General features: G+C 44.3%; 2 protein-coding genes across 7 annotated transcripts; one reads left to right on the top strand and one right to left on the bottom strand.

Annotated features, from left to right (window-relative positions):
* Positions 1-460: 460 nt before the first annotated feature.
* On the bottom strand, positions 461-21,949 carry mbd5 (methyl-CpG binding domain protein 5). Of its 3 annotated transcripts, none has more exons than XM_026301488.1 (10): positions 21,888-21,949; positions 16,209-16,825; positions 14,650-14,752; positions 12,794-12,965; positions 10,233-12,629; positions 6,909-7,129; positions 5,680-6,813; positions 5,124-5,197; positions 4,595-4,670; positions 461-4,486 (listed from the first exon to the last, which is right to left on the bottom strand). In XM_026301488.1, the coding sequence occupies exons 2-10, from the start codon at positions 16,319-16,321 to the stop codon at positions 4,424-4,426; spliced, it is 4,353 nt and encodes a 1,450-aa protein (XP_026157273.1). In that variant the 5' UTR covers positions 16,322-16,825; positions 21,888-21,949; the 3' UTR covers positions 461-4,423. The 3 variants fall into 3 exon arrangements, with proteins under 3 accessions (XP_026157273.1, XP_026157275.1, XP_026157274.1); XM_026301490.1 differs by lacking the exon at positions 21,888-21,949 and adding an exon at positions 21,524-21,874 and having other exon boundaries at positions 4,424-4,486; XM_026301489.2 differs by lacking the exon at positions 21,888-21,949 and adding an exon at positions 20,135-20,918 and having other exon boundaries at positions 4,424-4,486.
* On the top strand, positions 20,766-27,197 carry orc4 (origin recognition complex, subunit 4). 4 transcript variants are annotated; one of them, XM_026301491.1, is made up of 15 exons: positions 20,766-20,869; positions 23,233-23,335; positions 23,842-23,907; positions 23,997-24,073; positions 24,639-24,729; positions 24,849-24,924; positions 25,046-25,131; positions 25,220-25,268; positions 25,361-25,512; positions 25,583-25,756; positions 25,883-25,969; positions 26,154-26,262; positions 26,346-26,441; positions 26,651-26,718; positions 26,805-27,197. In XM_026301491.1, the coding sequence occupies exons 3-15, from the start codon at positions 23,851-23,853 to the stop codon at positions 26,985-26,987; spliced, it is 1,305 nt and encodes a 434-aa protein (XP_026157276.1). In that variant the 5' UTR covers positions 20,766-20,869; positions 23,233-23,335; positions 23,842-23,850; the 3' UTR covers positions 26,988-27,197. The 4 variants fall into 4 exon arrangements, with proteins under 4 accessions (XP_026157276.1, XP_026157280.1, XP_026157279.1 ...); XM_026301494.2 differs by having other exon boundaries at positions 20,855-20,869; positions 23,227-23,335; XM_026301492.2 differs by lacking the exon at positions 20,766-20,869 and adding an exon at positions 21,039-21,148.
* The last annotated feature ends 260 nt before the right edge of the window (positions 27,198-27,457 follow it).

Consider the following 27,457-nt stretch of genomic DNA (forward strand, 5'->3'; position numbering starts at 1 on the left):
CACCGAGCTGCTCGCGTGAACGCGCACACGCAAAAAACCTGCACTAATTTCTCCCGAATCCGCACGCACAATAACGCAACGAGCAGTAAGGACAGCTGACTGCAGATTCACCTTTTACCCTGAAACCGCTGAATTTCTACTTTTATCAGTATTTGAGCTCTGTATTACACATTATTCTGCCATGAGTCATTATTTACGACTGGAAAACGGCCTGTCAACCATGTGAGCTACTTAAAAACATACTGAGAAATAAACTGCACTTTTGACAAAGGAGAAACTCTTGGTTATGTATTTTAACTTCACATTTCCAGGTGAAGTCAGGGTGTGTTCTCCTGTTTGTCCACTAGAGGACAGAAGGCAACAACAAACAGTAAAAAGATCCTCGATCCATCGGTTCTTAAAAGAAACAGTCAGGAAACAAACAGGACATACAAACTTGTTATGCACCAGATTATTCAAGTAAGAGTGACCATGGTTTTAATATCTTAAACATCTGTGCAACATTATTCCAAATGTTACATCACTGCATGACCTGTAATGTTTCACAATATTTACAAAAAATGCTGCTTACATCAAACCATTAAAAAAGTCCAAACAATCTCAAAATAATGGACTCGGACAAACTATCTCTAACCCACAGTAATGCCAAAAGAAAAATAAACAAGGGCAATCAAGTGCACATCATACTTCACGCAAGTCTATTTTTGTAAAGTATATATTAGTGAGAAAATATATACTTAATTACAAGTTGAAGAAACAAAATACTGACTGGAAAGGTGGAGAGGGGAAGGAGAGTCAAAGAGCAGAAAACAAGTTCACTGGCAAAAAGAAAAGTCACACTCGCACGACACACACAATCTCAGGCAGGAGGAGGGAAAAAAATAGACTGCACAGAGCATCTCAAACACAAAATGCTTTGACCTCAACTACAAACGACATGAAACTGATAGAACAGATCCGTAACACATGGGTTCCCAACACGAGACCGGGTTCCTGCATGTCATTGCACAAAAAAAAAACGGGGGAAGAGGCAGAATGAACTTTACCGGAAGAGCTTGTGTGTTTGACACCAAAAGTCACATTTCGAGAACGGCCGGAGCGTTTCCTTGCCACAGATTACAGTAAAAACTCAGCTGAGGTTCTTTAAAGTGTGCACACTGAGAAATCAGGGACGTTCTGATAAGGATGGGTAAATTTCCACTCCTCATTTTGCAAATTTGCCTCATCAAGCAGGATGACAAACTGAAGAGAACCAGCAGGGGGAGCTGGCACCAGGTTTGTGATGTAACTGTGTTTTGTTGCTACAAATTCAGGGCAGAAACTGAGCTATTTCAAAATGTCCTGAGGTTTTTCAGTCTGCACACCACACAAACAGTATGAAGGTTTTGAGATAAGCGAGACACCTCATCAGATAATACAGTACAAATGACTTTCTCTAAAGTGTGTACACATGAACAAAGTAGGATCTGTTCCAAGTCTTGGCTTGGCTCTAACCCAGTCTGACTTCAGGATTTTTCCAAGGTGATACATTAAAAATAATAATAAAAAAAAAAAAAACATACAGAAAATTGTGGGTCACAAATTAGAGCAAAACTTTCTGTGGTTACAAAACCTGCGTGCACATCCAGAAGCTGTGGATGTGTTTTAATAGTAGTGTTTTCATGGCGTAGTGAGCGAGAACGGGAAGAACCTCTTTCTAAAGTAGTGAAAACTATTTGGTTTCAGGGTCATTAAAGTTGTTTGTACATGAGAACAGATTCAGTTTGTTGATATAACTGAAAAGTTCAAGCGATGGGCCTTTTAGCAGAACCTGGCGCTGGAGGTTTTGTGGGTGGTCGTGTGGGGACGGGTCTGTCCAAGAGAAACGGCTTCAGACCCAGAGACACAGCGATCCTGATGATCTGTGCCATCGACTGGTATATTGCACTTGATAGTTCTGTAGTGATTTCAGGTTGTTGGTGGTGGATTTTGATCAGGAGTGTCTGTCTGTGTGTGTGAGAGAGAGTGTGTGTGTGTGTTGATCCAGAGCTTCAATACTGTGCAATCAATTTTCAGACGGGTCAAGCAATGACTCTGCTTTTCAGCTTGGATATCCTCAATAGTTTGTAGTGTTAAATGCTGTCTGCATAATCATGAAGAGTTCGCTTCTTTCACTAAGCAACGACAGAGTCTGGAACAAAAACAAGACCAGACAGACTCACTGTAAAAACAGAACAAGTGTGTTCTGTAATGCTGACTACCTAAAACGGGAACACGACCTTTGCAACAGACTGAATGTGTCAAAAAAACAAAACAAAACAAAACAAAACAAAAAATACATATACACATATAAGGCTTGAGTTCTCAACTCTTGGTAGTATTATTGCCATCTAGCATATTTGTAAAGCTTAAAATAAATATGGAGTACTATACATAAATAATTTACATGGAAAAAAAACAAAACAACACAAGGCCCCTAAATGTGAGAAATGCTTTCACCGCCCTTGAAAACCAAGTTAGTGTTCGTTTTGATAATCTAGAGGTTGGTTACTCTAAAGCTATAGCTGTGGCAGAATTGACTACAGTCATGGGGGAAAATAAAAATCACTGTACACATGGACAGAAACACAACAAACAAATGACATTATTCATCAAAGCTGAAGGAAAAATCCACCCAAACACAGTCCACGTGGTTTTCGTTTGCATTTCAGGGTTTTTTCCTGTGGATCAGTGGCCAAATGTTAAGATGAGGCTTTGAAGTTTAATTGCAGTATTTTCCAGCTACGGTAGAGTTTTTGTGACCTCAAAGATCAATCGGTACAAGCATTTTGGTATCGGACAGGTCTCATTAAAAAAATTTTAAAAAAAATCAATTTCCACCAATGTTCATCAACATGAAAGACAAAATCCATCATACACATGATATACTGACACCATTTCTACATCTAAGCAAGAATAAGCCACAGGACGTGTGTTTAATAATCCAAGGACCAGATGTTTCCATGCACTTAAATAACCAGATTATAGTCAGTTTTCTCTAATAGGTCGATTTCTTAAACATTATGTAAACAAAAAAACATCCCTAATCGGGACAGGCTCTCAGAGAAATCTGATTTTTTTTGCTCGTAACTGGTTTTCTAATCAGCTTATGCCATATAAGCCTGTGCATGAGAAAGGCCTCAGAGCAAGGAGGATGAACGGAGATAAAACGTGTAGATATGCATCCTCACAGTGAAAAGATGTCAGGGTTCAACCAAAGAGGGAGCTGTCGCACAGTTTGCAGCACTGAAAGAGGAAAACAGGCCGGGCCTTTCAGAGTCACGCAGGGGAGGATCAGGGTGACGCCCTCAGCCAGACTAAAACCTCAACATAATCAATTTACACTGATATAAAACAGAGAAATCTAAGTTGCTGCCTATTATTTTTGCACCTTCTCGTGAAACTGCCATCAAGTGACAGGACGTGTCTGAGGGTGGATTTTTCCTTCTGTCTGCAGGTTCTGATGCTCAGTAAACCCAAAGGAACGAGCACCTTCAAACAGCAGGGTTTTCCCGGTGGCGCAGATGAAGATTTACCGACATCTGTCCGGCCGGTGGTCGTTTCCCATCATGCTTAGGGGGAACACTGAACACTTTCTGCTGGTAAAGTTCATTCTGTTTTTCTTTTTTTTTCCCAATACAAATGAACACTTAACTGGTGTGAAGTGAAGATAGTAATGGAGAACTCATGTAGTCATTCATAAAGTCATGCCTGTTCCACTGCTGTTCCTTTTCCAAAATAAACAAACTAAAAAAATAAAATAAAAAAAAAAACCAAAATAATAAACCCAGCACGTTCATCATATAAAAGCTTTAGGCTGTATTCTTATTTATCCTATGCATGCGGCCATATGCAACCGCATTTCTGAATAGAAACCAAGACATTGGTACACTTCTTCTGCTTTGTTTTTGTACAATAAAAGATAAAATGTGCATTAGGTACGCTTGTACATGACACTGTACAATATTTACATACAATTCTTAATAGCATGAAATTTCAGGATTATCTATATACATATTGAAAATGTATCAGAAATATTTGGACTGTCTATTTTTCTTAAATATGTAAGGTAATGCTTGTAGCTTTTTTTTGTTTATTTTACTATCTTATACTAGAAAAAAATAGTTAATTCAGTGAGCTGTAGACAAATTGCAACCATTTTGATGTTTTTCTGTTTTTGTTTGTTTTTTTTTTTTCCTTTTCTTCTACAGTTAAAACTGTATTGGTGATTGGATCTTCCAGCACCTTCTGTGGTCAGTCATTAAGTCAAGTTGATATCATGGAACAACGATGTACCACTGAAAATCCATGTGTAGCACCTGTTAGAGAGCTCAGATCGCATCAAGGCTGAACGGATGAAGACTCCGAAGGCTTTGAGGATGTTCTTGGACCGACACATTCAATGTTATCTGGATATCTTCCTCCTCTTAGGCTTGGGGAGCTTCAGCTGACGATCCCTTGATGGGATCTGAGGGAAGACAGACCAGAAGGAGGTGTCACCTGGACGGACAGGTGGACTAACAGTGACACTTCATGTCTATGCTGAACTAAAAAAAAAAACGCTGTGAATACTCACTGTGCCCGACATCTTATCCAGCTCACTCATGGCCTCGTGGATAGCAGCTTCCAAGTGATTATTCAGTTTCCCCGGTCTGTTGGACAGCATTTACATTTTATATTATTGACAATTTAGCTGATGGGATTCGAGTCTTTCTGCTCTGGTTGCTACATGGACCAAAGCTAAATGTTTCACACCACCATCTTTAACCATCTCGGTGTCCGGCGATCTACATTTAATTAAAGTGATAGATGTGAAGCCTTTTCAAGCCTACACTGCCAAACAGGAAACAAGCTGGTGACAAAGTTTGAATCAGCACACAGACTTTATCAGACGGGGCTCCAACAGTAAAAGGGTTAAAGCTTCCCATTTTCATGGCATATGGCGCATGTGTTTGATAGACGTAAGCATTAGGTGGCGTGCAGCTTAGCAAAAGGTCACGTGAAGCAGGACTATGAACAAGGCAGGAACACCTCATTCAGATATAAAGTGCAGTCTGCAGCTTTTCTGAAGCAGCAATGTAAAATGGTGGGCAGGGTTTACTCACTTCAGGCCTCTTTTGGCGGCTCGATCAAGCGCCTCCAGGTCGTGAGTTAGTGTCTTTAGTTTCTCTGGCTCTACCTGTGTGGACACACGAAAACATCTGTGAACATTGGGGGCACTATCAGACCACCAACTGCAAGAAAATGACTGAGTTTGGACTGTGGTTTATCAGTTTGTTGCGTCTATGGCTTTGAGCAGAAGGCCCTTTTCTATTCTGATATTCTGATTTGGCAGGTACAGTAATGTGTTTGGAGCACTTTGGAATCCATCTGTCATTATGGCCAGTGGAGAAAATAAATCTCCTGACCTTTTAAAGTTTCAATAAATTTGGTTACAGTCAAACAAACTTACACCTCAGCTTGACTTCCTGGCACACTGAAAAATCACTTGTGTAATCTAAGACTCCATAAAACCTTTGATGTGGCTTTACAGGGAATACTGCTGGCTGTGTGTTAACTGTACCAGCCACTAAAATCTTCTGCCACAATGACTGCAGTCCTACTTAGTCTGAAAAAATGAAGCTGGCTGGTAAAATGATGACAGGTGGGCAGGTTTCTCACCTTGGCCTGTTCTCGCAGCTGCATAGCAGCACTGTGCACTTGTTCGTCACCAGCCAGCTTGGCAGGCCACGGTGGGAAGCCCTTCAGCTGGCTCCAGACCAGCTCTCCCATGTTGAAGGTCCTGGACCGGTAGTGAAGCAACTCAGACGAGGGGGAGTCCGGCTGCCGCAGGTCCTCCTCGCTGCTCAGGCTCTTTGTGTCCGAGGGGCTGGGCGCCATACCGTTAAAGTGGCCGTTGTACTGGCTGTAGTCTTTGGCTGTGGCCAGGGGTCCTTCCAGGCTAGTGGAGGAACTGGGTGACTGGTCATCCCCTGTCAACTCCTGCCGTGGGGGCCCCAAGACTTCTCCATAACCCCTGGTGTTAAAGTGAGGGGTTGCACCATTGATGTGGGCGCAGCGTTCCACAGTCTGCTCCAGACGCTCCTTGTAGTTCACAGGTGTCCGGCCGCAGTTGTTGAAGCGATAGCCATCGTCGAGAAAGGCCTTATCATGGGCCATGACCAGGCCGTGGTCACTGGACCCCTCAGCCGGGCATGCTGGGGCAGGAGCCAAGCTGGCGGGTTGTTCCATGCAGGGACTACTCCTCACTTGCGTGGAGCACTCTAGAAACTCCTCACCACCCCAGGCGCTGTTGTTGCTATGAGCTTCGAAACCTCCCCCGTGCTGCAACTCCCCGTCCCACTGCCCCCTGGGAGTCCCACGGCCAGGGGAACGGAAGTAGTCGCTGGCCTCAGGGCCCTCTGCAGTGCCCTTCCCTGGATCCATGTTCTTCTGACCCCGTCCCGACCTGACCTGCCGCTGTCTGGCTTGCTGAGGTAACGCCTCCCCTTCCTGGTGCCCATGCAGGACTGCACTAACTGCCTGAGGGAGGTTGATGGGCTCCCCAATGGAGGCAGTGAAGGCACTCATGGCGCTGAGGGCTGGCACTGGACTCGCCTGTGTGGTCCCGCTCACTGTGGTGGTTATAGTAACATGCATGCCCTTGCTGGCAGCATCCACCACGGCTCTGTAGATGGCATCTACCGATTCTGGGCCTCCGCCGGGGCCCCTGTCAGAGCTGGGTGTACCTGCTGAAAGCCCCTCCCCCTGGGGCTGTTGCCCTTCCCCAAACTGGGGGTGTGGCAGCATCCCTTGCTGTGGACAACAGCAAGACAACAACATGATAAAAATATGTTTTTATGAAACTTTATGAAATGCTACAGAGATCAAACTGAAACTCCTCATCCCACCTGGTAGTTCTGGTAGAGGCAGGCCATGGAGCCAGTGTTGGCACTGTTGCTGTCTGTGAAGGGCGGGTTGTCTGAGAAGCGCTGCTGGATCTGGTAGGCCGGATGGGAGGCCACCCCTTGCTGCATGCCCTGGTGGACCTGCTGCTGGTACATCTGACCTCCACCGGTGTTGATGTGTGGCTGAATGCCACCCATAGCACAACCAAGGGATGATGGGTTTCCTGCAAAACAACACAACACAGAGCTCACATGTAAGGAAAAAGAGACACAGACACAGACATATAACAACATCATGTTCCCAACAGTTCTCTGGACAAAACTGACCTGCAGGTCATAGTTCATGTCTGGGGAGTAACAAATTAACTTAAAAAACCAAACTGTTTACAAACAGATTTTTTTTTTTTAAATCAATAACCTAATTGATTTGTGACCACTTACATATATCAGCCAGTGTCAATCAGTCTTTCAAACAACCTGGATCCCTTGAATATTTCTCACATTAAAATACATTATATATTAGCACATAAATGTGTGTGTGCTGTATAAAATATATAATAAATACTAAATCCTTGAGGATCCATAGGAAACACTTTACACTTATGTTTCTGGACTCACATCCCTGAGTGTGCCTTTGTATTTTTAGCATTTTCAGTTGTGGTTTTTATTACAAGCTGGTGCCCTGGTGCTTATTTCTAATACTAGCAGTCAATGAAATGCTACTGTCAACAGACAGAAGAATTTAGTTAGTTCCCAAATCTACTGCAGCCACCAAAAAAATAAAAAATAAATGGCAAAGTGTTTAACAGAGCGTTTGACAATCAATAAAATATAAATGCACTAATGCAGCAATAACTAACAGGACACGCTGCCAGATGCGTAGAAAAGACAGACTTGTTAGCAAAATGCACAAGGACAGAACCTGAACAAACCACCTCAGATGTATCAATGAATGAAGAGAAAGCCCAGCAGCAGTGTTATGCAGACAAAGCCGAAGCGAATGCAAAATCTCCGAGGCCTAACGCTGTGTTTTGTGGGGGTGTGTGTGGATGAGCGGCGACTGGAGCAGCTGGTGCGATGCTACGTAGCTGAAGGGCAGCTGTGTGTGTTCTCCATTTTTTTTTTTTTTTTTTTGCCTCTTTTCTTTTCTTCCCCTCTCCCTCCGACGCTCTGAGCCACGGCTCGGCCAACCCCCTCCCCACATCCTCCGCTAGTGCGATGATATAGTGACGGCTGTTGCCGAGGGAGGTTACCATGGGAACCGAGTGATGATTGGTGGTGCTGCCCGCTGCCAGGAAGCTTGATGGGGGAGTCGGGTGGGTGGATGAGGGGGGTTATGAGGGTCGGGTGGTGTGATTTTAGCCTGCTGGGGGATGGGGGGTGGTCAGCTGGGTGGCAGTGAGCCTGGAGGAGGGGGGTTTACAATGAACTTTGGAGTATTTGTTGATGACAAGAGTGGGAGGGGGGTGTTCAAAGCTCGCTCGCTGTCTAGAAACAGATGGTTACAGGCTAATGCTAAGAAGCCACTGACGAGGCCACTTTCAAAGAGCTTTCAGCACACTTAACATCCCTAATATGTCACCCAAATTAGCTTCAAGTACACAGAAAGCTACAGAGCCTCTCAGAGACACATCATCTGCCACTGGGTGGCAAAATATTCTTTTATAATCTTTATTTATGCATGTGTTCGGACTGGGGGAGGAGAAAACCCACGCAGACACAGGGACAACATGCAGACTCCACACAGAAAGAACTCGGTTTCGAACGAGACTCGATGCCAGAACCTTCAAACCCAGGGCCTTTCTGTGTGGAGTCTGAATGTTGTTTCCTCCCACAGTCCAAACACATGCAGGTCCGGTTGGTTGGTGACTCTAAATCGTACGTAGGTTTGAGTGTCTCTGTGTGTCAGCCCTGATCCAACCAGGGTAGTACCAGCCTCTCAGCCATACTGGACCCCCTGGGAACCTGAACTGGACTAAGCACTATACAGAATGGATGGTGGAGTTTGTTTGCACTAAGACAATAATAATCTAATATTTCCATAGTCATCCTCCTGCCCTGTATCCAACACTGGATACAGGAAAATAATCTGGTTAAAATAAATTCTGGAGGCACAGTGAGGATATCAAAATTGTAAATGTCTCTAAATGTCAGAACTTTTTTATTTTTTGTCCCGTCTATACCCCAATGGCCACAAACGTCATGGTCTGGCTCCTGACCTACACAGGACCACCTGAATTTCAATGACTTGACTTAGGAGAAATACAGAATAATGGGGCACCTGGTGATAAGAACAGGTGGCCTCCAGCCGACCTCGGTGATACCTCCATTATAAAACATATGAGAACACACGCACGATGAATGCATAAACTACAGCACGTAGGGAAGGGAGAAGTAAGATGAACATCTTTTCAGTGCCTTCAAAACAAAAGCTAACATGAATGTGCGTACACTCACATACAAAAAACACACAGTGACACACAAAGTCATTCATACGCACACAAACGGAAGCACGCGCGCACACACACACACACACACGCTGAAATACACAAGTAGTCACAGACACGCACACACAGCCATTCAAACACACACAGGCCTAAACCCTCATCAAAGGCTTCACTCTGGTCTCTATTCAGGGTCCATTGTTACTATAGCGACCAGCTAGCTGGGAGAAGCTCTCTCGAGTGCCCTATCTGGGCCGTTTCCCTTAAAGCGTGATGCAGATCCCATTTCCATCTTTTTACACCATTGACTGATGCTAGCATACAAATAAAACAAAGAGAAACACTGGCTGACTGACAATTAGCTGAGCTTCCAAAGATGAGGGGCCTGCTCATTAGCTCAGAGATACTGGAGGAGCCTGACTGTCTAGGCTCAGGGCCTATCACCTAAATCCTTTGGTTTTACTTCACTCACACCATAGAAACCACATCTTCATCCAGCCAATGGCACATCGGAGGAAGGGAAGGTGCTATACTCAACTGCATCAACACCACCCTACCAGCTGAGGGTGGTCCGTTAGTGTGTGTCATTCGACTTAAAACGTCATCAAACCATCATTTGTTTTGTTTTTTTCTTATGCATTAAACCAGTGGGATTCTCTCGACGAGCATGTAAACCTAACATCAGAGTAGATGTAGTGCAGAGATGAAATGATTACTCCCATGATTTTGCTAAATGTAGTTCCATTATCATTAGCATGTTATATTAATAATAATAATAGTAATCACTGTCAAGCTCATTAATTAACTTTAACACCAGGTTAGTGTTTTTTTTCATAATATATACATGCGGTAACTAATACAATATATGATGCCGATGTCTCACCTGTATCAGAAATTGCCTGTGCACAGCCTCCATCACCACCTCCATGTGGCATCACCACCATGTTAGTCCGTCCCATACCATGGAGGAGGCTCTGCTGTGAGGGATGAGGGCCGGGATGAGACAGGGGTGGCGGATTAGTGTTTGGGCGTCCCACTGGCATGCCATCAGGGCCTAAGGGCCCACCGCCTGGCCCTATAGGCCCACAGTTACTCATGGAGGAAGCCTGCATCTGGGCCATCATGTCAGGAAACTGGCCTGGACGAGAGCCCAGATGGACCCCAGAAGTGTCCATGTTCTGGCAGTGCTGCATGGCATCTCCTGGACCCCGCAGCCTCTGCTGGGCTAAGAGATTCTGCTGAGGGCCACCAGGGACCATGCCCGTGCTGTCGTTGTAGTGCAGCTGTGCAGCTCCTTGATGACCTGGGCCGGGGCTAAGCCCTGGACGATGGCTGCTCCCAGCCAGGTTGTGGGAGCTCTGGCAGCTCATGGACTGGAGAAGCTGGGCCATGGAGGTGTTTGGGGGAAGGTTTCCAAGACGACCCACTTTTCGTAGTTGCTCAGCGGCAATTGGCCCTGGCAGGTGGGGTCCCCCTATTCCTGGTTTGTTGAGCATGTTGTAGACCATGTTGTTACTACCGTCGTGGTTTGCAGTAGCGCTGCCCGACGACTGCTTCCGTTTACGCATGGGGTCCCTCTGCTGAGCCATGAGCTTGTCTCTAAGAGCCGCTCGGCCGCTCTGGCCCTCAGGAGTGTTGAGCAGCATGGTGGAGTTTGGCGGGAGCATGGGGTTTAAAGTGCTGTGTCCCTCCATGCCTCGAGGGCCACTCATAGAGCCAGGGTGTCCACCACCCCCTCCATTACCTCCACCACCTGTCCCCATGCCTGCCATACCAACACCACCACCAGCCATGCCAGCAGTGCTGTTGCCAGCAGCGCTGAGTTTGTTTTGATTTGCTAGCTGTGCTTTGGCTGCGGCTGACAAAAGACTGCTGGCGGGGAAGGAAGCAGCATTCTGTTGGTTGAGGATCTGGTTGAGGGGCATCCCCAGGAGTCCTGGGTGGCCCTTTTGGGAAGCGCTGGGGGTTGCTAGAGAAGAGGATGATGAAGAGGAAGAGGTGGGCGAGTATATGGGGTTGCTGTGCTGCTGTGTGCCAATCGAGTTTCCCATCCCAGGCAGCAGCTGGGAATCTTTGTACTGGTGGAGCGGGTCACTTTTGTTGGTTGAAGGGCTGGAGGGCATGGCTGGCCTGGGAGATCCCATGGCTGACCTGGGGGAACGAGGAGGGACCTTGATGGTGCCACATGGGGCCTGGTGTCCCGCGGGCACCGCAAAGTTCCCGTGGTCAGAGGAGGTGGAAGATGAACGTGAGCGATGAGGCGAGGCCTCCATTCTCCCAAGGGCAGGCCCAGCCATGTGGACAGGGGAGGTGACAGGGGATGGGGACATGGAGGAGGCCGGACCACCCTGTTGAGTCCTTTGAACATGGCCACCGTGCCCCACAGGCCCAGGCTTGACTGTGGGTAAAGGTAAATTGCTTGGCAAGGGAACAATGACGGGAGGGGGTATGTTTACATTCATCACTGGTACCTGAGAGTGGATGTTAGGCTGAAAGTTGGAGGGGTTTGGGGCGATGGGGGGCTGGCTGACTGGTTTGCTGGGGATGGGGTCCAGGATGCCTAATGGGTCTTTTTCAGAGGTCAACTGCCTTTTCTGAAGAGCACAGGATGGTGGTATGGAGGGAGAGGGCGGTATAGGATGCACAGGGGGCTGTGTTTTATGGTGAAATGCTGCACGGGGCATATCCATACCAGGGGGGAAGTTCCCCCGTGGCATGTTCATGTTCATGACAGGGCTTTTGGCAGTGGCCGCCGGGGAGAGGGGCGTGGTAGTCCTCCCTGTCATAGCACAGGATGGCTGGCCCACAGGGGAGCCATGAAGCATCATACTGGGTGGGGAAAGAGGTGTCCTAGTATTTCCATGGATGGAGGCTGAGCCGGGACTCCCGGCTCCTGGAAAACCGCAAGGATTGGTCCTTGGAAAGCCCTCAGGGCTACCCAGAGTGTCTGCACTGGGAGACTGTGAGCCATCTCCATACAGCTTGGCACTGGTTGGAGGTGGACTCAGCATGCCTCCATACCCAGCCCGGTAAGGAGATTTGGGGCCTGGCTCCCCACTTCCCAGCCTCTGTGACCTGGGGTACCCAGAGTAGACCTCAGGCTGCTGAGTTCCACCAATGTCTTGGAGTGGATACAGCCTCTGCTGCTGCTGTCCAGCTGCCATCATCATCTTGAAAGGATTCTTGCAGTCGGCGCCAACAGCATTGGGCAGGCCATCGTGGGGTTTAGTCCTTATTGCTCGTTGAGTTGTAGAATGCGCAGCGACCACAGATGACGTACCTTGAGACAAACAAACCAATATCAAAATACTGGACACAACATTAAGCAGAGCAGGACAGTCAGTATGAGAACAGTCTACATTGGCTGGTTAACTTTTCTGGTGAACTCAAACACTGATTTCAGTTCAATGGCATTGCAACAACAGCTCTGACATGTACTTGTACCTCCTCCTGGACTGGTCAGAGTCAGAGGTGGGTGCGTCTCCATGCTCTTGTGCAGCGTGGCCACGGCCAGGAGCTTCCTCTTGTGAATGCAGAGTTTGGTGACATCTTCATCTGCTTTCACATCCTCTGCCGTCCTCTGCTTCACTGCTGCCCCCGGGTCGAAGTTGAACACCTGAGGAACAAGACAGATGATCTGTGACTTTGCAATCAATACCAATGCTTTTCCAATCTATTTTTAAACTGTACTAATAACAACACACCGGGTGATTATAAATTTATTATCACGTGTTTGCAACTACTCCAAGGTGGATCCAGAACAAGTGTGGTTCAGTTCAAGTTCAACAGGGTCAAACCAATAACATTAACAACTTAAATTGGTGTTTTGGATTTTTTTTTTTTCACTGCTCTGTTGGCAACTTCAGGAGAGATGGAGGAAGGTGAGCGATGTTGGACTGGTGGGGTTTACATCTGCTTTTAATAAAAATGTAATAAAAATCAGATATTAGCACTATATCAGCCTGATAATGGCCTCATCTGACAGACATGCTGTGTTGGGGACAAATTTAGCTTCAAGGAGGATAATCTGTCAGATTACCTAACGTAATGTGATACAGTGGCCTCACAGTACCCCAACATTTGCAGTCTGGTCCTTCACAGAGATCCGTGGAAGTGGTCAGCCTGAATTTATTTCATACATCTCGGGCATATGGAATTGGAGTCAAGAAGCGTGTTATGCTGCAGAAGTGGTTTGAAAGCTTTCTCTGGACATTTTAATATTTTTTTCCCCCACCATGAAACCCAGTCACTATTGGAATTCATGGTAGCTGACATTAATTCAAGATAACCGCAACCACAGGGCTCCAAGAAGAACAAAACTTTCACAGTCCCCTTTCAAGCTGACAGAACTGACTTTGAACCTTAAAAAAAAAACCCATTTCAACCAAAACAATAACCTGTCAGTTGTTGGTTTCACCTTGGTTTGACTAACTTCGTCTGGCTCTTCACGCATCCATCCTGTCCCTCCATCCCAGCTGCAGTAATGATTGTCAAATATATAACACGCCCTATCTTGAGGACAGGACATTTCAAGAGCTGTGTGCTCTGATTTATAATATCATTCAGTCTATTTAACACTCAGTGACTTTTAATGTGCAAATTTCTTCATCAACATCGTCACGTCTACCCTGGATGCCCGTCAGTTTTTTTTACAAGCAATTACCAAATGAAACAAACAGTTAAGTGGCATTTAACTCCTGAAAAAGAAATTAAATGTCAAAATTAACAATGCCTAAAATTGTACAAGCGAACGAAATTGGTGATGAAATGTTTTCCAATTTGTGTTCACTTGGAACCAAAATGAATCAATCAAAACATAATAGACTAACAGGAGCAAAGCCCCAGTGAATGATCAAAACCTCAACAACAGGGCAGGTAAAGCCTTCACTGACCTCTAGCTCTTCAAGAGTAACTATTGGACAGTTTACTAGAGAAATGAAAGCACTTCTTACAAATGTGAACCTGGAACAACAGGGACAGGATCAGACACATGATCCACAAACTAAACCTAAATCCTGCTTGACGTCATCTGCAGCTGCACGCTTGAAATCACATGTGGTTCACATCTTTTCCTGCACTGTTATCTGTCAGCGAGGAGCTGATGGATAAAGCTCGTCATAGAAATTGGAACCAAGATCTCACCTGCAAGACTTTTTAATCCATTAGGGACCTTTGTTTAACTGTGATTTCGGACAACAGCTTTTTAATTTGGTTCGCAGGTTGTGATTTTCACCTCATTTTTTAAATTCTACTGGAATCAAGTTAAGAGGCGGTAACAAAATCAACAAACAACACATTACCTTGTGGAGGATGAGTGGGCACTCCAGGCCACATTTGCAGGTTCCATCTGTCAGCAGGTAGGTCTTCACCTGCTCCAAGCTGGACAGCACCGAGCCACTGGGACTGCACACAGAAAGACAATGTGAGGCTGATGACAGACTTCAGCTGGGGCAGCTCCACACTGATATTACTCTATGCTGCAGCATGTATTTTAATTCTTCTGGAATATGGTTCTATATTATTGGACCGATTGGTTGTTTTTCCCGTAGATTTACTGCCCCCAGCTCAGCTTTGTTCGTGATTCAGAAGAAGAAGAAATCCCCATGAACTCAAATACTCCACAAACAGACATGGAAGTCATTTCTTACGTGGGTTAGCAGCTGCTTGCGGCAGCTTCTGCTGAAGGTTTTACAGGCTTATAAAAATCAAACCGTAAAATACTACCACCTCACCACAGTGAAATTCTGTCAGCCATATGAATTAAAAACCGTAATTGAAGCATTTTGAGTAGCTGTGTATAGAAAAGGTGCCAAATGTGTGCAGTTTATCAGAATCATATCACGCATCAATCAAACCTTAGCCAAAACTGAAGATCTACAGTTGCTCATCCCTGAAGAAAACGCACATTTCAAAAGTAACAGAATAAAGAAGCAAATACAGGTGTGCGGTGACAGTATCAGGCCATGGTCACAGAAGTAGACAGGATTCTTTCCAACGCCCAAAATAAACCTGACACCAGCCAACTGCTTTTGTAAATACACGTGCTGTGTTCATATGCCAGGAAGGACACCAACTTCCAGTCTCCATGACACAGTGACTGGAAAAGGATCCAAGTCATTAGTCAAAGACCCTGTTGCAGCAGCTGAGTGGATTTTGTAAATAAAAGACTGGTTTCTTAAAGGAGGCAACAGGACTGTGAAATGTGCCAGCCACATCCTCAGTTCACTAGAATTTATTATTTACCCATGTGAGAAAACACCTGGAATCACTTTACCTGTGGAAAAGGGCAAAATACTGTGATAACAATCTCCAGAGTCTTTTTTCATATACATATGGAAGATGTTCCCACCGCAGCCTCACCAGAGCAGTTAGGAGAATAATCCTGACTCCTCACAGTGGACATCGTCATCAGATAAGTTTGTGTTCATCTCCCTGCAGAGCCAATCAATTAGAGAAACTCTAGCCATGTGTCGCAAGTAAACACACACGATGAGGCTCCTGTTTTAAAGAACCGGTAACCAAAACCTAGACGATCAATAACTTCTGTAATAATCATCTCTTCTATTTTCAGCAGTCAGCTGATAAATCTGACAAAGGTCTTTATAGAAGTCGTTTATTGTAAAAACGTGGATAAATCTCCTGTTACAGCTTCTCAGATTCGATCATTTGCTTCTCTTGTTTTATAGCTTTAGAGACTATTGTTGAATTATGGGACAATAGTGAAAAGTAGTGAATCTATTTTCTGATACTTTAGAAACCAAATCAAGAGAATTATGTGTCTTGACCTTATTATCCTCCCATGGGTTTTCATCAAGCAGCACTTTCGAAGGCTGTCACACCTCTGATGAAGTTTTCTTACCTTAAGTATAGGACCCCTCCACCATGCTCCACCCTGCGCTGCCAGCCAATGGGGACCTGGACAGGGACGGCCTGCCTCTCATCTCCCGCCTCACAGTCCTTTCCGCCATTCATTGCTCCACTGGTTTTACGCTCAACACCTCAGAGGTATATTCATCAGACATCAACCAGCGTCTTTGCAATGATCATCATGTTCGTCTTCCAAAGCCGTGGTGGAGGTGGTGGTGGGAGGGGTGAGGAGGTGGGTGGGGCTGCAGGATTATGCGTCAGTGTGGGACTCTGCTCTCAGGTGGAGCCGATGGGGCGGCGGGCGGTCGGGTAGGGTGAGGCGAGCTCACGGCAGACCCTACCCTTTGAGCTGCTTCATGGCTACAGCGCTGAATGTTGCGTGGACTTCCATCACTGCATCTTGGCATTCAGAGCCATCGACTCAGGAAGATGCTGGCTGAAAACTCGAGGACTGGGATTCGGCGTGCGCTTTCTCAAGAAAGTCCTTTATTATGAACTTTTTACCATTTGTCTTGTGCCACCCAAAATACTGTCCCTCAGTCAGACAAATAGAGCGTGTTCAACATATTGGTTCCCAGACGCAGTTGGGTAACGGTGCTTCCATGGTTTCTGTGTGGGCAGGACAGAAGAAAAACGCACATGAATGTATCATTTTCTTTGCAAGATTATAAACGTTTTCATTTATTAAACGTTTTTACCATGACGGGATAGTTTTACAGACAATAAAAACCGCCATCTTGCAGTTATTGATTCTGAGTACCGGTGTGTCTCTTGCTGGACATTCTCACACTTAGTGTTGTTACTAATCATGTTGTTAATATGAATAATCCTTTCCTTACACAAATCAGTTATTTGGTTTGTCGCTGCAGTAAGTGGAACACAAAAAGATTTGTCGTCTTCATCACCCACCAAACTGGACTGAGATTTAATAAAATGACTGTGTGAAACTCAGCTGATACGTGTCCAGTACCTGAACTGACACCAATCCAGCTCCCCCATAAATAATGCAGATTATAATAGAAAACAACATATCTCATTCAGAGAAAAGAAAAAATGAGTCATGAAAAGAAGACGATGAGAAGAAAACTGCACAGTATTATTGGCTGTTTTCCCCCTGTCTCAGAAGGTGAATTTCAAACACTAAAGCTGGAAAATCAGGCTGAGTTCAGCCCGTGAGTGATGAGCTCCATGTAAAGCCTCCTCTCAGCCGCCGGTGCTGCTGACTCATAACTGCCCTGTGAGCTGCTGAGACCGAACCCGACGACACCAGCACAGACGAAGAGGGGCAAGCAGCGTACCGCTAACCAAGCTGAGTAAAAACGAAGGTGCGGTTAAACAAGTGCCGTTTGTCAGCAAACACACAGCAGCAACAGTCCCACCTCAAAATGTCAGGAGAGGCGTCCATCGTCCCATCAAAGAAAACACCACATAGTCAAAATCTCATTTCCCACAAAACTATTAAAAAAAAACATAATTTCTAGTGCTGGGTTCACACTGGACTAAAACTCTTTTCCAACAAGTTCTTAATGCAGCGTTTCAGTTTGTGGTGACCAATGTTTGAGTCTATTCAGTATTTTGACTCTTGTTTGTATCAGAAAAAGAAAGTAAGGGCAGATGGAGAGCAGAGTAATGTAGTCTCAACTTTTAGCAGCGTGCTGCCCATGTCTCCCCCACCATTTCCAGACTCACAACTACCACATTCAAATTACAGACACCTACTAATCTCTAACCTTTTACTGCAGGCTGATCTTTTTTAAGATTATGCATTTGGCCTTTTCAAATTTATTGTTTACAGCAAAAAGAACGAGACAGACACGGGGAGAAGGAGAGATGGTCGAAGCCACCAGAAATATAGCGTGAATCCAATTATTACTGCACTAGAAACAAGGTGCTCATGCTGCTGCTTTGCAGTGATGAAGGCAGACGAGCTAAAAAAAAACAACATATTTTTGACGTGTGTTAATAAGTCAAAAGCAGCTTTACCTAAGTACATAGCTAAATTTTCAGAGCTGACAAACGTCGCCTCAAAAAATGCAACCACAAAAAAGGATGATGGGGACCGTAAACATACCACATTCACAAGAACTGTGATGTGGCAGCTTGGACAGCCTCTGTTTTCTACTGCAAGTTTCCAGCAAAGGTTGGTGATCACAAAAACAACCTTAAGGAGGCTGAAGAAAGACCGTCAGTAACCACATCAGTAAGGCCATCTTTACTACAAACCTCAGCTCACCATGATTACTGCTCCCTATCACAATAATTGGACAAAACTAAACACGGCAACTGTACAAGAGTAGCCTCCAGTTCAGTAAAGACAAGAGAAACACAAGTTACCTGGATGTAGCTCCGATAATACAAGCAGCGCACCATCACTCCACTTCATGAAATAAAATCAATGCAACTACGACCGGACTCAATATGATAATTATCAGGGAACTGCTGATTCTAAAAGCCAATGGACTTTTGGGCCAGATTAAGGTGATAAAACATATATTACACAATATTTAATATGAAACAACTCACATGCTGAGCTCAACTGCAGCATTTCAGCAGACAACGAGCAGATACATAACATTAAAAGGCTTCGTAATTAAGGATACTTAAATAAAGTACATGTGATATGCAGAGCAGTACACAGTGCTTGTGACAAAGAGTAGCCTGTTTTTATAGGAGGCTTAAAGGAAACAAGTGAACACAACACATCCTCAAAATGTCCACAGAAAAAAAAAAAAAACAAGGATGCATTTTTAAAGAGAAATTGAAGCAAAAAAAATAGGTCAACATACAATGTTTTCACAATTTGCAACTGTGAATCAAGTATGAATTAGGTTATGTGCCAAATCACAACAGCATTCAGAGAAGATATAATAATTTCGAAGAGCTATGTAATGACTGCTAGAATTAAAAGGAAGAAAGAAATGGAATCAATTATTATGAAGCCGTTGAACACGATGTCAGTCCTTCTGTGGCAGAGGCAGAAAAACGTCCATTGGTCCTAGTTTGGTCCCTGGTGCATGTTGTTGCTACTGTTTTGCCATCACAGCTAGTCTTGGGGAAAAACGCTCTTAAAAAATGAAAAGGAGATAATGTAGCGTCTGATAAGATCTATGAAGAGTCACTGGTGTCTGTAATTGACAGACAACAGTCTAGTGGAGTGAGCATCATAGATTCTGTGGCAGACAGGGAAGTAAATCAAATCTATTTGGTAAGAGCAAAGCTGAAAAGTGAAAACGACGAATAAAAATTATTATTAAAATTAATTCCCATTTTCCTTCCCAGCAGAAGACTGGAAAAACAATGCAATACCACTGTAATCATATTTTGGGGAGAAAGGACTAATTTTGGCACAAAACTGCTTTGCATGAGAAGGGAATTCAACACAGTTTGGACTCAGTCCAGCTGCAAACTTCATACAAGCTTTGTGGAGCAAGAGGAAGGAAAAGTTAACGCAGAAAAAGACATAAATACAGCCACTTGAGAGTTACAGCAATGCGGTCTCAGAAAGAAAACGTTTTAGATAAGAAATCACATCAAAATATGAAGTGGAATCATGGCCAGAGGTTCTTGTGTAACTGAATTTGCGGTCCATTAAGGATGGCAGCTTATGTAAATGAAAATGTTCTGTCTTAATGTCCAAATGTGAAAGAATATGATCTGACAAAGTAGGTCCTGTGCATTTCATTACACGGTCAAAAACCAGTTTTCTCTCTTCTGTTTTCGTTAAACATGAATCTCACTGCAATATAAGGTACATTTGAACATTTTACAGTGAAACTAATGCATCACAACAGCTCCTTGTTATTATGATTTAAGCATTTACTTTGCCTCCAACAACCCAGTCTGGCTGTCTTGACTCATTCTGACTAAAACAAGAAAAACTTTCTTCTACATGGTGGTACAGCAGCTGGTTAACTTTACCCACAGCCTCGCGATGCAGATCAGAAACCGACTTCCAAACGACGCCTGCAGAAGACAGCGAAGGTTTACCAGCTGCAGGGACTGTAGGAAACTTCCACTCAGCCCTGTAACCAATGGACGCCTCAATTCTTGCCAAATGAATAAATAAAAACTGGGAGAGGATGGCATTTGTCAGACCTGTAAACATAATCTCAGTGCAGCCTTAAATACTTTACATAAAAATGTGGGGACCCTGAATGTGACTCACTGCAACGTGATTTAAAGTATGGTTCGTTCGATGCACACTAAAGATACACCTTGTGTTTTGGCAGGTGGCAACAAGGATCGGAAATGCTGCCAGGTGCATTTATGGTCAGATCTTCTCACACTTTTGAGTTTTATCTGCTAAGACTGTATCAAACAGAGAAATTACAAATTTGCACCTGGCCACACAGATAAATTAAGGGATTGTGATGCCATTATATGTCACCTTGAATACGGACAGTGTTCAATCGAACAACATAAGGTTGTCCGGGACACATTTATGGTCGTAAATATCCCTGAATACTTAAAAGCATGGACCATGGAGCATTTAGGTGCATTTATATCTGCAGTTAAAGCTGCCCATTCGTCATCACCTCTCCAAACATGCCTTTTCTGCAAAGTGCACTGGCTCTGTCATATGCACCGTTTGTGGACTGTAATCCTGGGCATGATAGAACATCAAGAAGACACAAGCTTTGAAACACTAAAAAGGTGAAACATTACGACCTGGTCCTCTGTCACTGAGCCACAAGACAGCTAGCGCTGCTGTTTTACTAACTGGGAAGATTAAACCCATTAATTCTAGCTTTTGAATCATGCTGCAAGCCCATGGAGTTGGCCTGGCTAGCTTCAGGAGTAAATTAGCCATATTGTCCTGCAGCAGACTTCTATGTTGACAGCTGCACAAGTTGGCCAGCTGGATGACAAGACTTCTAACCAAGACTGGACAACATGACAACCAGCTGGTGCACACCACCAAAGCAACCACAGGTCCCTGAGCCTCAGATAATAGCTCATCAACATTAGCCAGCTTGTCTGTGAACTGTGCCAAGTGCTGCTTTTTTAACGTTTCAGCCTTAGCCATGTAGCACCAAACGCCGCTTAGCTCAGTGCAGCCCAAAGCCCGTCGTCCCTGGGCCTCCGCGTTACAATCTGTCCGTGTCAACACGCGGATCCAGCCTGGTCTGACTGGGCTTTTTGATGCATTGGACACAGCATCCGAACTAGCTGGGGTTAGCATGCCAAGCGTCAGCTGTCTAGCTACCGTTACCTAGCCTAGCCTGCTAGCTTGTTGTAACGAAAATGAATTAGAGGGCGAGCTCGGCTACGCTAATAACGTTTTAGCATTTAATTAGCAAACCGTACCCGGGCCCTCGCACATTAAAGACCCACGACCCAGATTCCGACTTCAAATTGTCGAAGTAAAAAGCAGCTAGGCCCCGCGTTAGGTTTCGAGCCATTAGGGGCCAGGCAAGGCCAGGGCCAGGCCGAGTTAGCACGGGTTAGCTTAGCATGCTAAGCAGCCGTGCTAACCGTTGCGTTTGCAGAGAGAGCGAAGAAGAAGAGAGACGCTTTTCAGGCACTAACGTTTCTCCCTGCGCCAAATAAAACCGTAAACTGCCCGCTCCTACCCGGATATCCCTGCCAGTGCATACCGGTGCTCAAGCGGTCACACGGGCACCCAAAGGTGCGTTTGTGACCTTAATAAAAATAAGAATAAGAAGCCTACCTATTAGTTCTCTGCCTCTGCTGGTTCTCCTACACTGGGATATTGGAAATGATGGAGAGCCGCACTGCGCATGCGTCGAGCAGTAGCAGCCAGCAGATGGGAGAGGTGATGCACGTTTCATCCTCACAGAAAAAAAAAAAAAAAGTTCGATTATTAGTTATTAGTTAGTTATTAAACACTGGCGAAGTATTCACAATCGATATTGGAATGAAAACACTCACATTTGCTTCATGCAAACATATTTCACTGCAAGTAAAAGTCCTATATACTTCGTTGTTACAGCACATATACTTGTGCATTGGCGTGTACGACGTCTGCGGTTCGAGTCCCGCCGTGCTTCTGAATGACAGTGCATCAGTGCATCATATAGACTCCATATACACAAAGCATGTGCGGTGTTTGTGGTTCGAGTCCGACCATTTGTCAGAGATCCTCAAGCTTCAGAAAGCGCCTAAAAAAATAAAAGCATAAATAATTTCCCTGCATTAAAGACAACACACACACACCTAAACAAAAAGTGAATTTAGTCATCTGAAGTGAACAGATGCACAATTTCGTGTGAAGGTCAACCCTGAGAAGACGTCAAATGCGTGCAGTGCTTGGCTGCTTCATGTATTTTTAAGGGCAAGCATAAAGCTGAATGTGTGAGCGGAGAGTCGTATTTTAGAGTAATGTGACAGGCTAAATGTGAGCGGAGACTGGGAGATCATTTGTGAGATATCTGGTGGTTTATTGTGCCTTTTTCATCCGTCAACCAAAAGCCACAGGAAGCGTTTAAGTATCTCCAGAGCTTCATCTTTATTGTAAATGAGTAAAAGATTGTGTAATATAGGCAACCCTCGATCCATTCAGATGAGCCACCCCTCCTAATTTTATCAGAATCAGAGATGGGATTCTGGTGGTAGTTATGGCTTTGCAGATTGAAAAACAGTAATTTATGATTACTTCTAATTGTCTCCATCTGGGCAATTAGTGCTATTTAAATATTAGAACTCGGTTCTATAATCGGTCAAATCTCCTAATTCTGTCAGAATAAAACAGATGTTTTGTGAAATTAAAATTTGCTCTCTTGCACAGTCACAGGGTCCAGACTAAAAGTCATGTTTGTGATATTTATGTCTTTATTATTTGTAAAAATACAGACGAGAACTACTTGGTCCATACTTTTTAAAAGCTATAGACTATATCAGGTTTAATTTAAAGGAAAACTAAGATATCTAAAAACATCACATATAATAGTTTTTCACATAAACAAAATGCTCAGTGGTAATAAACAATAATAATAATAGACCATACATGTAAGAAATAGCTTATCCATTCATTTCTATTCTGGTCGGAGCTTCAGCCAATCAGGGCCGGAGATGAAGTCAAAACAGGAAGTCGTCATTGCCGTGTAAGCAGTTTTCCCGCGAAGATCGGGACTTCCCGCGAAGATTGAGAATTACTGGGTACGTGTGGTTGTTATTTGATGTTTATACATTATCAGGCTCTCAGGTGTTAATTTACCTGTAAAATCTCAGTGTTATTACGTCGCTAAAACAAAACGTGCTGCTGTTTTTCCTGTCGAGCTCTCCGGTGCGATTCACCATAGGGTAGGGAGAAAGTTACACCAAACTCCTTTAGAAAACTGGTGGAATTAGCGCCACATCGCTGTGCAAATCTAAACACAGAGCTGAAAACAACCTGAGACTCTTATTCTATATTCTCTGAGTTTCGCTTTATAATTCGGCATATACACTGTTCACTCACAGGTGTTTGGTATTAATTATACAAACATGATTAAAAGAAATACATAATTGTGTTTAACCATTACAACAGCTGCAGTTACTGTACACTGTGCCTGCCTGATGGGATAAAAACATAGTTTTGTATTCCAAGTAGTTTTCATCTTGCTGAAATATTATAAAGGCCCATGGTCATATACTAATCAAAGAGCTAATGTTTCGCTCTTTAGAGTCACATCATGAGTAAGAGGAAGGTGCAAAATGATCACATGCCATCAGGGGAATGCGTCACACAGGTATGAATCAACCAATTCTGTAATCACTTATTTTTCAGAAAGGTGGCACAGTAAAACAACTGCAGTGTTTTTATTCATCTTAATTTCAGCTTCAGACCATTTTAAGGAAGCGACTTTGCCACCAGCAGCTCCCCGAGAAGCTGGAGGGAGTAGAAGCTCAACACAAGTAGGTTTATTTTAGAGAGGGTCTCAAAAAGCATGTGAAACTGTTTTGATGTCAGGAGAAATATGCATTTTGAGTTTAGATAGATATTGTTAACGTACAGGTTCTAAAATGATTTGGAAACGACACAACAAGAGTTAAATTATGACAGTTTGCATTGTAAGACAAAACAAATAACTATAAAAACCCCACAAAGAATTAACTCCTGCATTTTCAAAATAGAAACCATAGTAAAAGTGCCATCTGTAATAGAGAGAGTGTGAGTTTCACTGACCCAGTTCAGTCTTACCTGGCTGACAGCACTGTCCCAGTTTGGAGGTTGGAAGAGGTCCCAGCAGACTGAGACACAAGGCGAGCATCCCAGGTGTTGCTCTGCAGAGCAGGTAGTGAAGTCTACCTCCAGCTCTGAGGGTTGAATCTTTTTACTCATTAAATCCAGCTGTTAGTGCAGACTGCTTCCTCACTCTCACAAAAGGACAGACAAGACTGAAAACCTTAATACTGACTTATTTTTGCAAATTGAGGAGCATTATGGGTATTGTAGTCCAAACATTTTTTTTTTTTTTAGACACCTCCTTGAGCTGCTGAAGCAGACGGCCATCCACGGGGAGAGTAACTCGGTGCTAATCATCGGCCCCAGAGGAGCAGGGAAAACAACGGTGAGCTCTGCAGCCAGTGTGAAATGGTTGAAAAGACAATAAATTGTGCAAAATGATATTTAAATGATCGGGGAGAGGTGTAAGTCTGATGGTGGCTGTTTGTGTTTTTGTGTCTGCAGCTGCTGAAGTGTGTGTTGAGACACCTGCTGGAGGAAAAAGAGGTGCAGAAAAACCTGTTACAGGTTCATCTCAATGGTACACACACCGTCCCTCCCCACGCCACATTTTATTTATTCACATTTCAAAGACCTTACCCCTCATTAAACTGCTAACATGATTTATATACACTCAGATAATGAGTTGCTGTGTTCTGTAGGTCTCCTGCAAACAGATGACAGAATAGCACTGAAAGAGATAACACGGCAGCTTAATCTGGAAAATGTTGTTGGTGACAAAGTATTTGTAAGTATTTAGAAAGAGTTTTATGATCATATTTGACATTATTCATTTGATGCAACTGCTTGAAAGACCTGTGTCGGTGTCATTTCAGGGAAGTTTTGCGGAGAATCTGGCTTTTCTGCTGGAGGCGCTGAAGAAAGGTTATAAAATTTAAGATTTAAACTAAAGGCCAGTGAAGGTCATAAGGTGTACTATAATGCTAGAGTATGACATCTCTGCTTTTTTGATCCAGGTGATCGCAGCAGCAGTCGCCCGGTGCTGTTCGTCCTGGATGAGTTCGACCTGTTTGCCCATCATAAGAACCAGACTCTGCTCTACAACCTGTTTGACGTGTCCCAGTCTGCCCAGGCCCCCATCGCTGTGGTCGGCGTCACCTGCAGGCTGGTGGGCATGAAATCTGACTTTAAATTCCTCCGTTATGTTAAACATCTTTTAATCGTTCATTTCCATTCAGGATGTTCTGGAGCTGTTGGAGAAGCGTGTAAAGTCGCGGTTTTCCCACCGTCAGATCCACCTCCTGAGCAGCCTGACCTTCGCTCAGTACCTGGAGCGGGTCCGAGCACAGCTGAGCTTGTTGGATGATTTTCCTGAGACAAAGTTCGCTCAGAACTGGAATGCTGGTATCGAGGTGAACCGAGGAACTGATTTTGGCTGTTTACATATATTTATGGATGCGGTCTGGCATCTAGTCTGATGGTCCTAATGCTGAAAGTGGAGTTTCCATAAACTGGGAGTCTTCTCTTTGTTTCTTCAGACTCTGTGTGAAGACAAGTCGGTCAAGGAGGTTTTGCAGAGACACTACAACTCTAGCAAAGACTTCCGCTCAGTGCACATGCTGCTGGTGAGAGCAACACACGTTTACAATCTGCCATTTGGTTTGACACAGGTGATCTGGAACTGCCGAAAACAAACGTCACTGATGTTTGGACTTGTACAATGCTGTAAATGAAAGTAAAAGCTAAATAAAGCTAACGTTTGAGTAAAATACTTTAATGAGAGACATTTAGGACTATTTACTCTTGCAGATGTCGTGTCTGAGCCGTGTCTCTGTAGCCAAACCTGCCATCAAGCCCGTCGACCTGTTGGAGGCCAGCAGGCTGTGTTTAGCCGACGCCAAGGCCAACATGCTCCACGGTAAAATCAAACTCGCGCGTCTTCAGAGACAGACTCCAGTTTACTTTATAAAGGGTTAAATTTGGGGCTTTTCCTCTTTCTAGGTCTGTCCATCTTGGAGCTGTGCCTCATCATCGCTATGAAGCACCTCAACGACATCTACGAAGGAGAGCCATTCAATCTGCAAATGGTTCACAACGGTACGACGAGATGCTGCCTCACTTAGGTTTCACATCAGTACAGAGGAGGAAGCTGGACATTAAAACACTCCAGAAGAACATGTGAAAAGCAACAACGAGTGAAACTTAAAAAAAAAAAAATCATCAAAAGTCAACACCTCAGTCAAACCAATCAAATATTAGCCTACCTGTACACATTTACCTGACCTGTCTCTATGCCCTGTTTTTAGAGTTTAAGAAGTTCCTGCAGAGGAAATCAAACTCCATGTACAACTTTGACCAGCCTGTTGTCATGAAGGTTGGTGAACACACCATCATAAAGTCTTGATTAACAGAAACGTCCTGCCACTGACAGTAAAACTGTCCTTTGCTGCTCGTCCCCAGGCCTTTGAGCACCTGCAGCAGCTGGAGCTGATCCGGCCGGTCGACGGCTCCTCGGCCAAAACTCAGAGGGAATACCAGCTCATGCGACTCATGCTGGACCACAGTCAGATCATGGAAGCCCTGCAGAAGTACCCACAATGCCCCACAGATGTCCAACAGTGGGCCATGTCGGCATTCGGCTAAGACTCTGCACACATGTAGGCTTCATGTAGATTTTCATCTGCTGTGGTAGACCAGCAAACAGAAACCTTTACCTCAGTTCTTGGAAAAGTGACACAGAAGAACAAAGTGCATAAGGTTTCTGAGGTTTGTCTTACACACACATACTGAACTGGACTGAAAACAAGGTGAACTAAATGTGGTACACTTATAAATAAAGGGTTTGAAATGGAATCCAAGACTACAGCTTCTTTAAAGTCATAAGGCCCTGTGGATTTCACCAGGACGAGTAAAATAAAACACCTACGAAGAAGTTTGGAAACAAATCTGACTGGTGCCAGCACTGCAGCTGCCAAATGCTGCCATCTAGTGTTGGATGTCAGACTTGCAGGCGACAATTAATTCACCTTTTTTATATTCCATTTACTTTGTACAGGAGCAATAATTTAATTCTTGGTGACTTACCTGCAGGCGACGGGTGTCCTTCTGTAGTG

This window comes from Mastacembelus armatus, chromosome 2 (assembly GCF_900324485.2).
Source record: "Mastacembelus armatus chromosome 2, fMasArm1.2, whole genome shotgun sequence".
Lineage (NCBI taxonomy): Eukaryota > Metazoa > Chordata > Actinopteri > Synbranchiformes > Mastacembelidae > Mastacembelus > Mastacembelus armatus.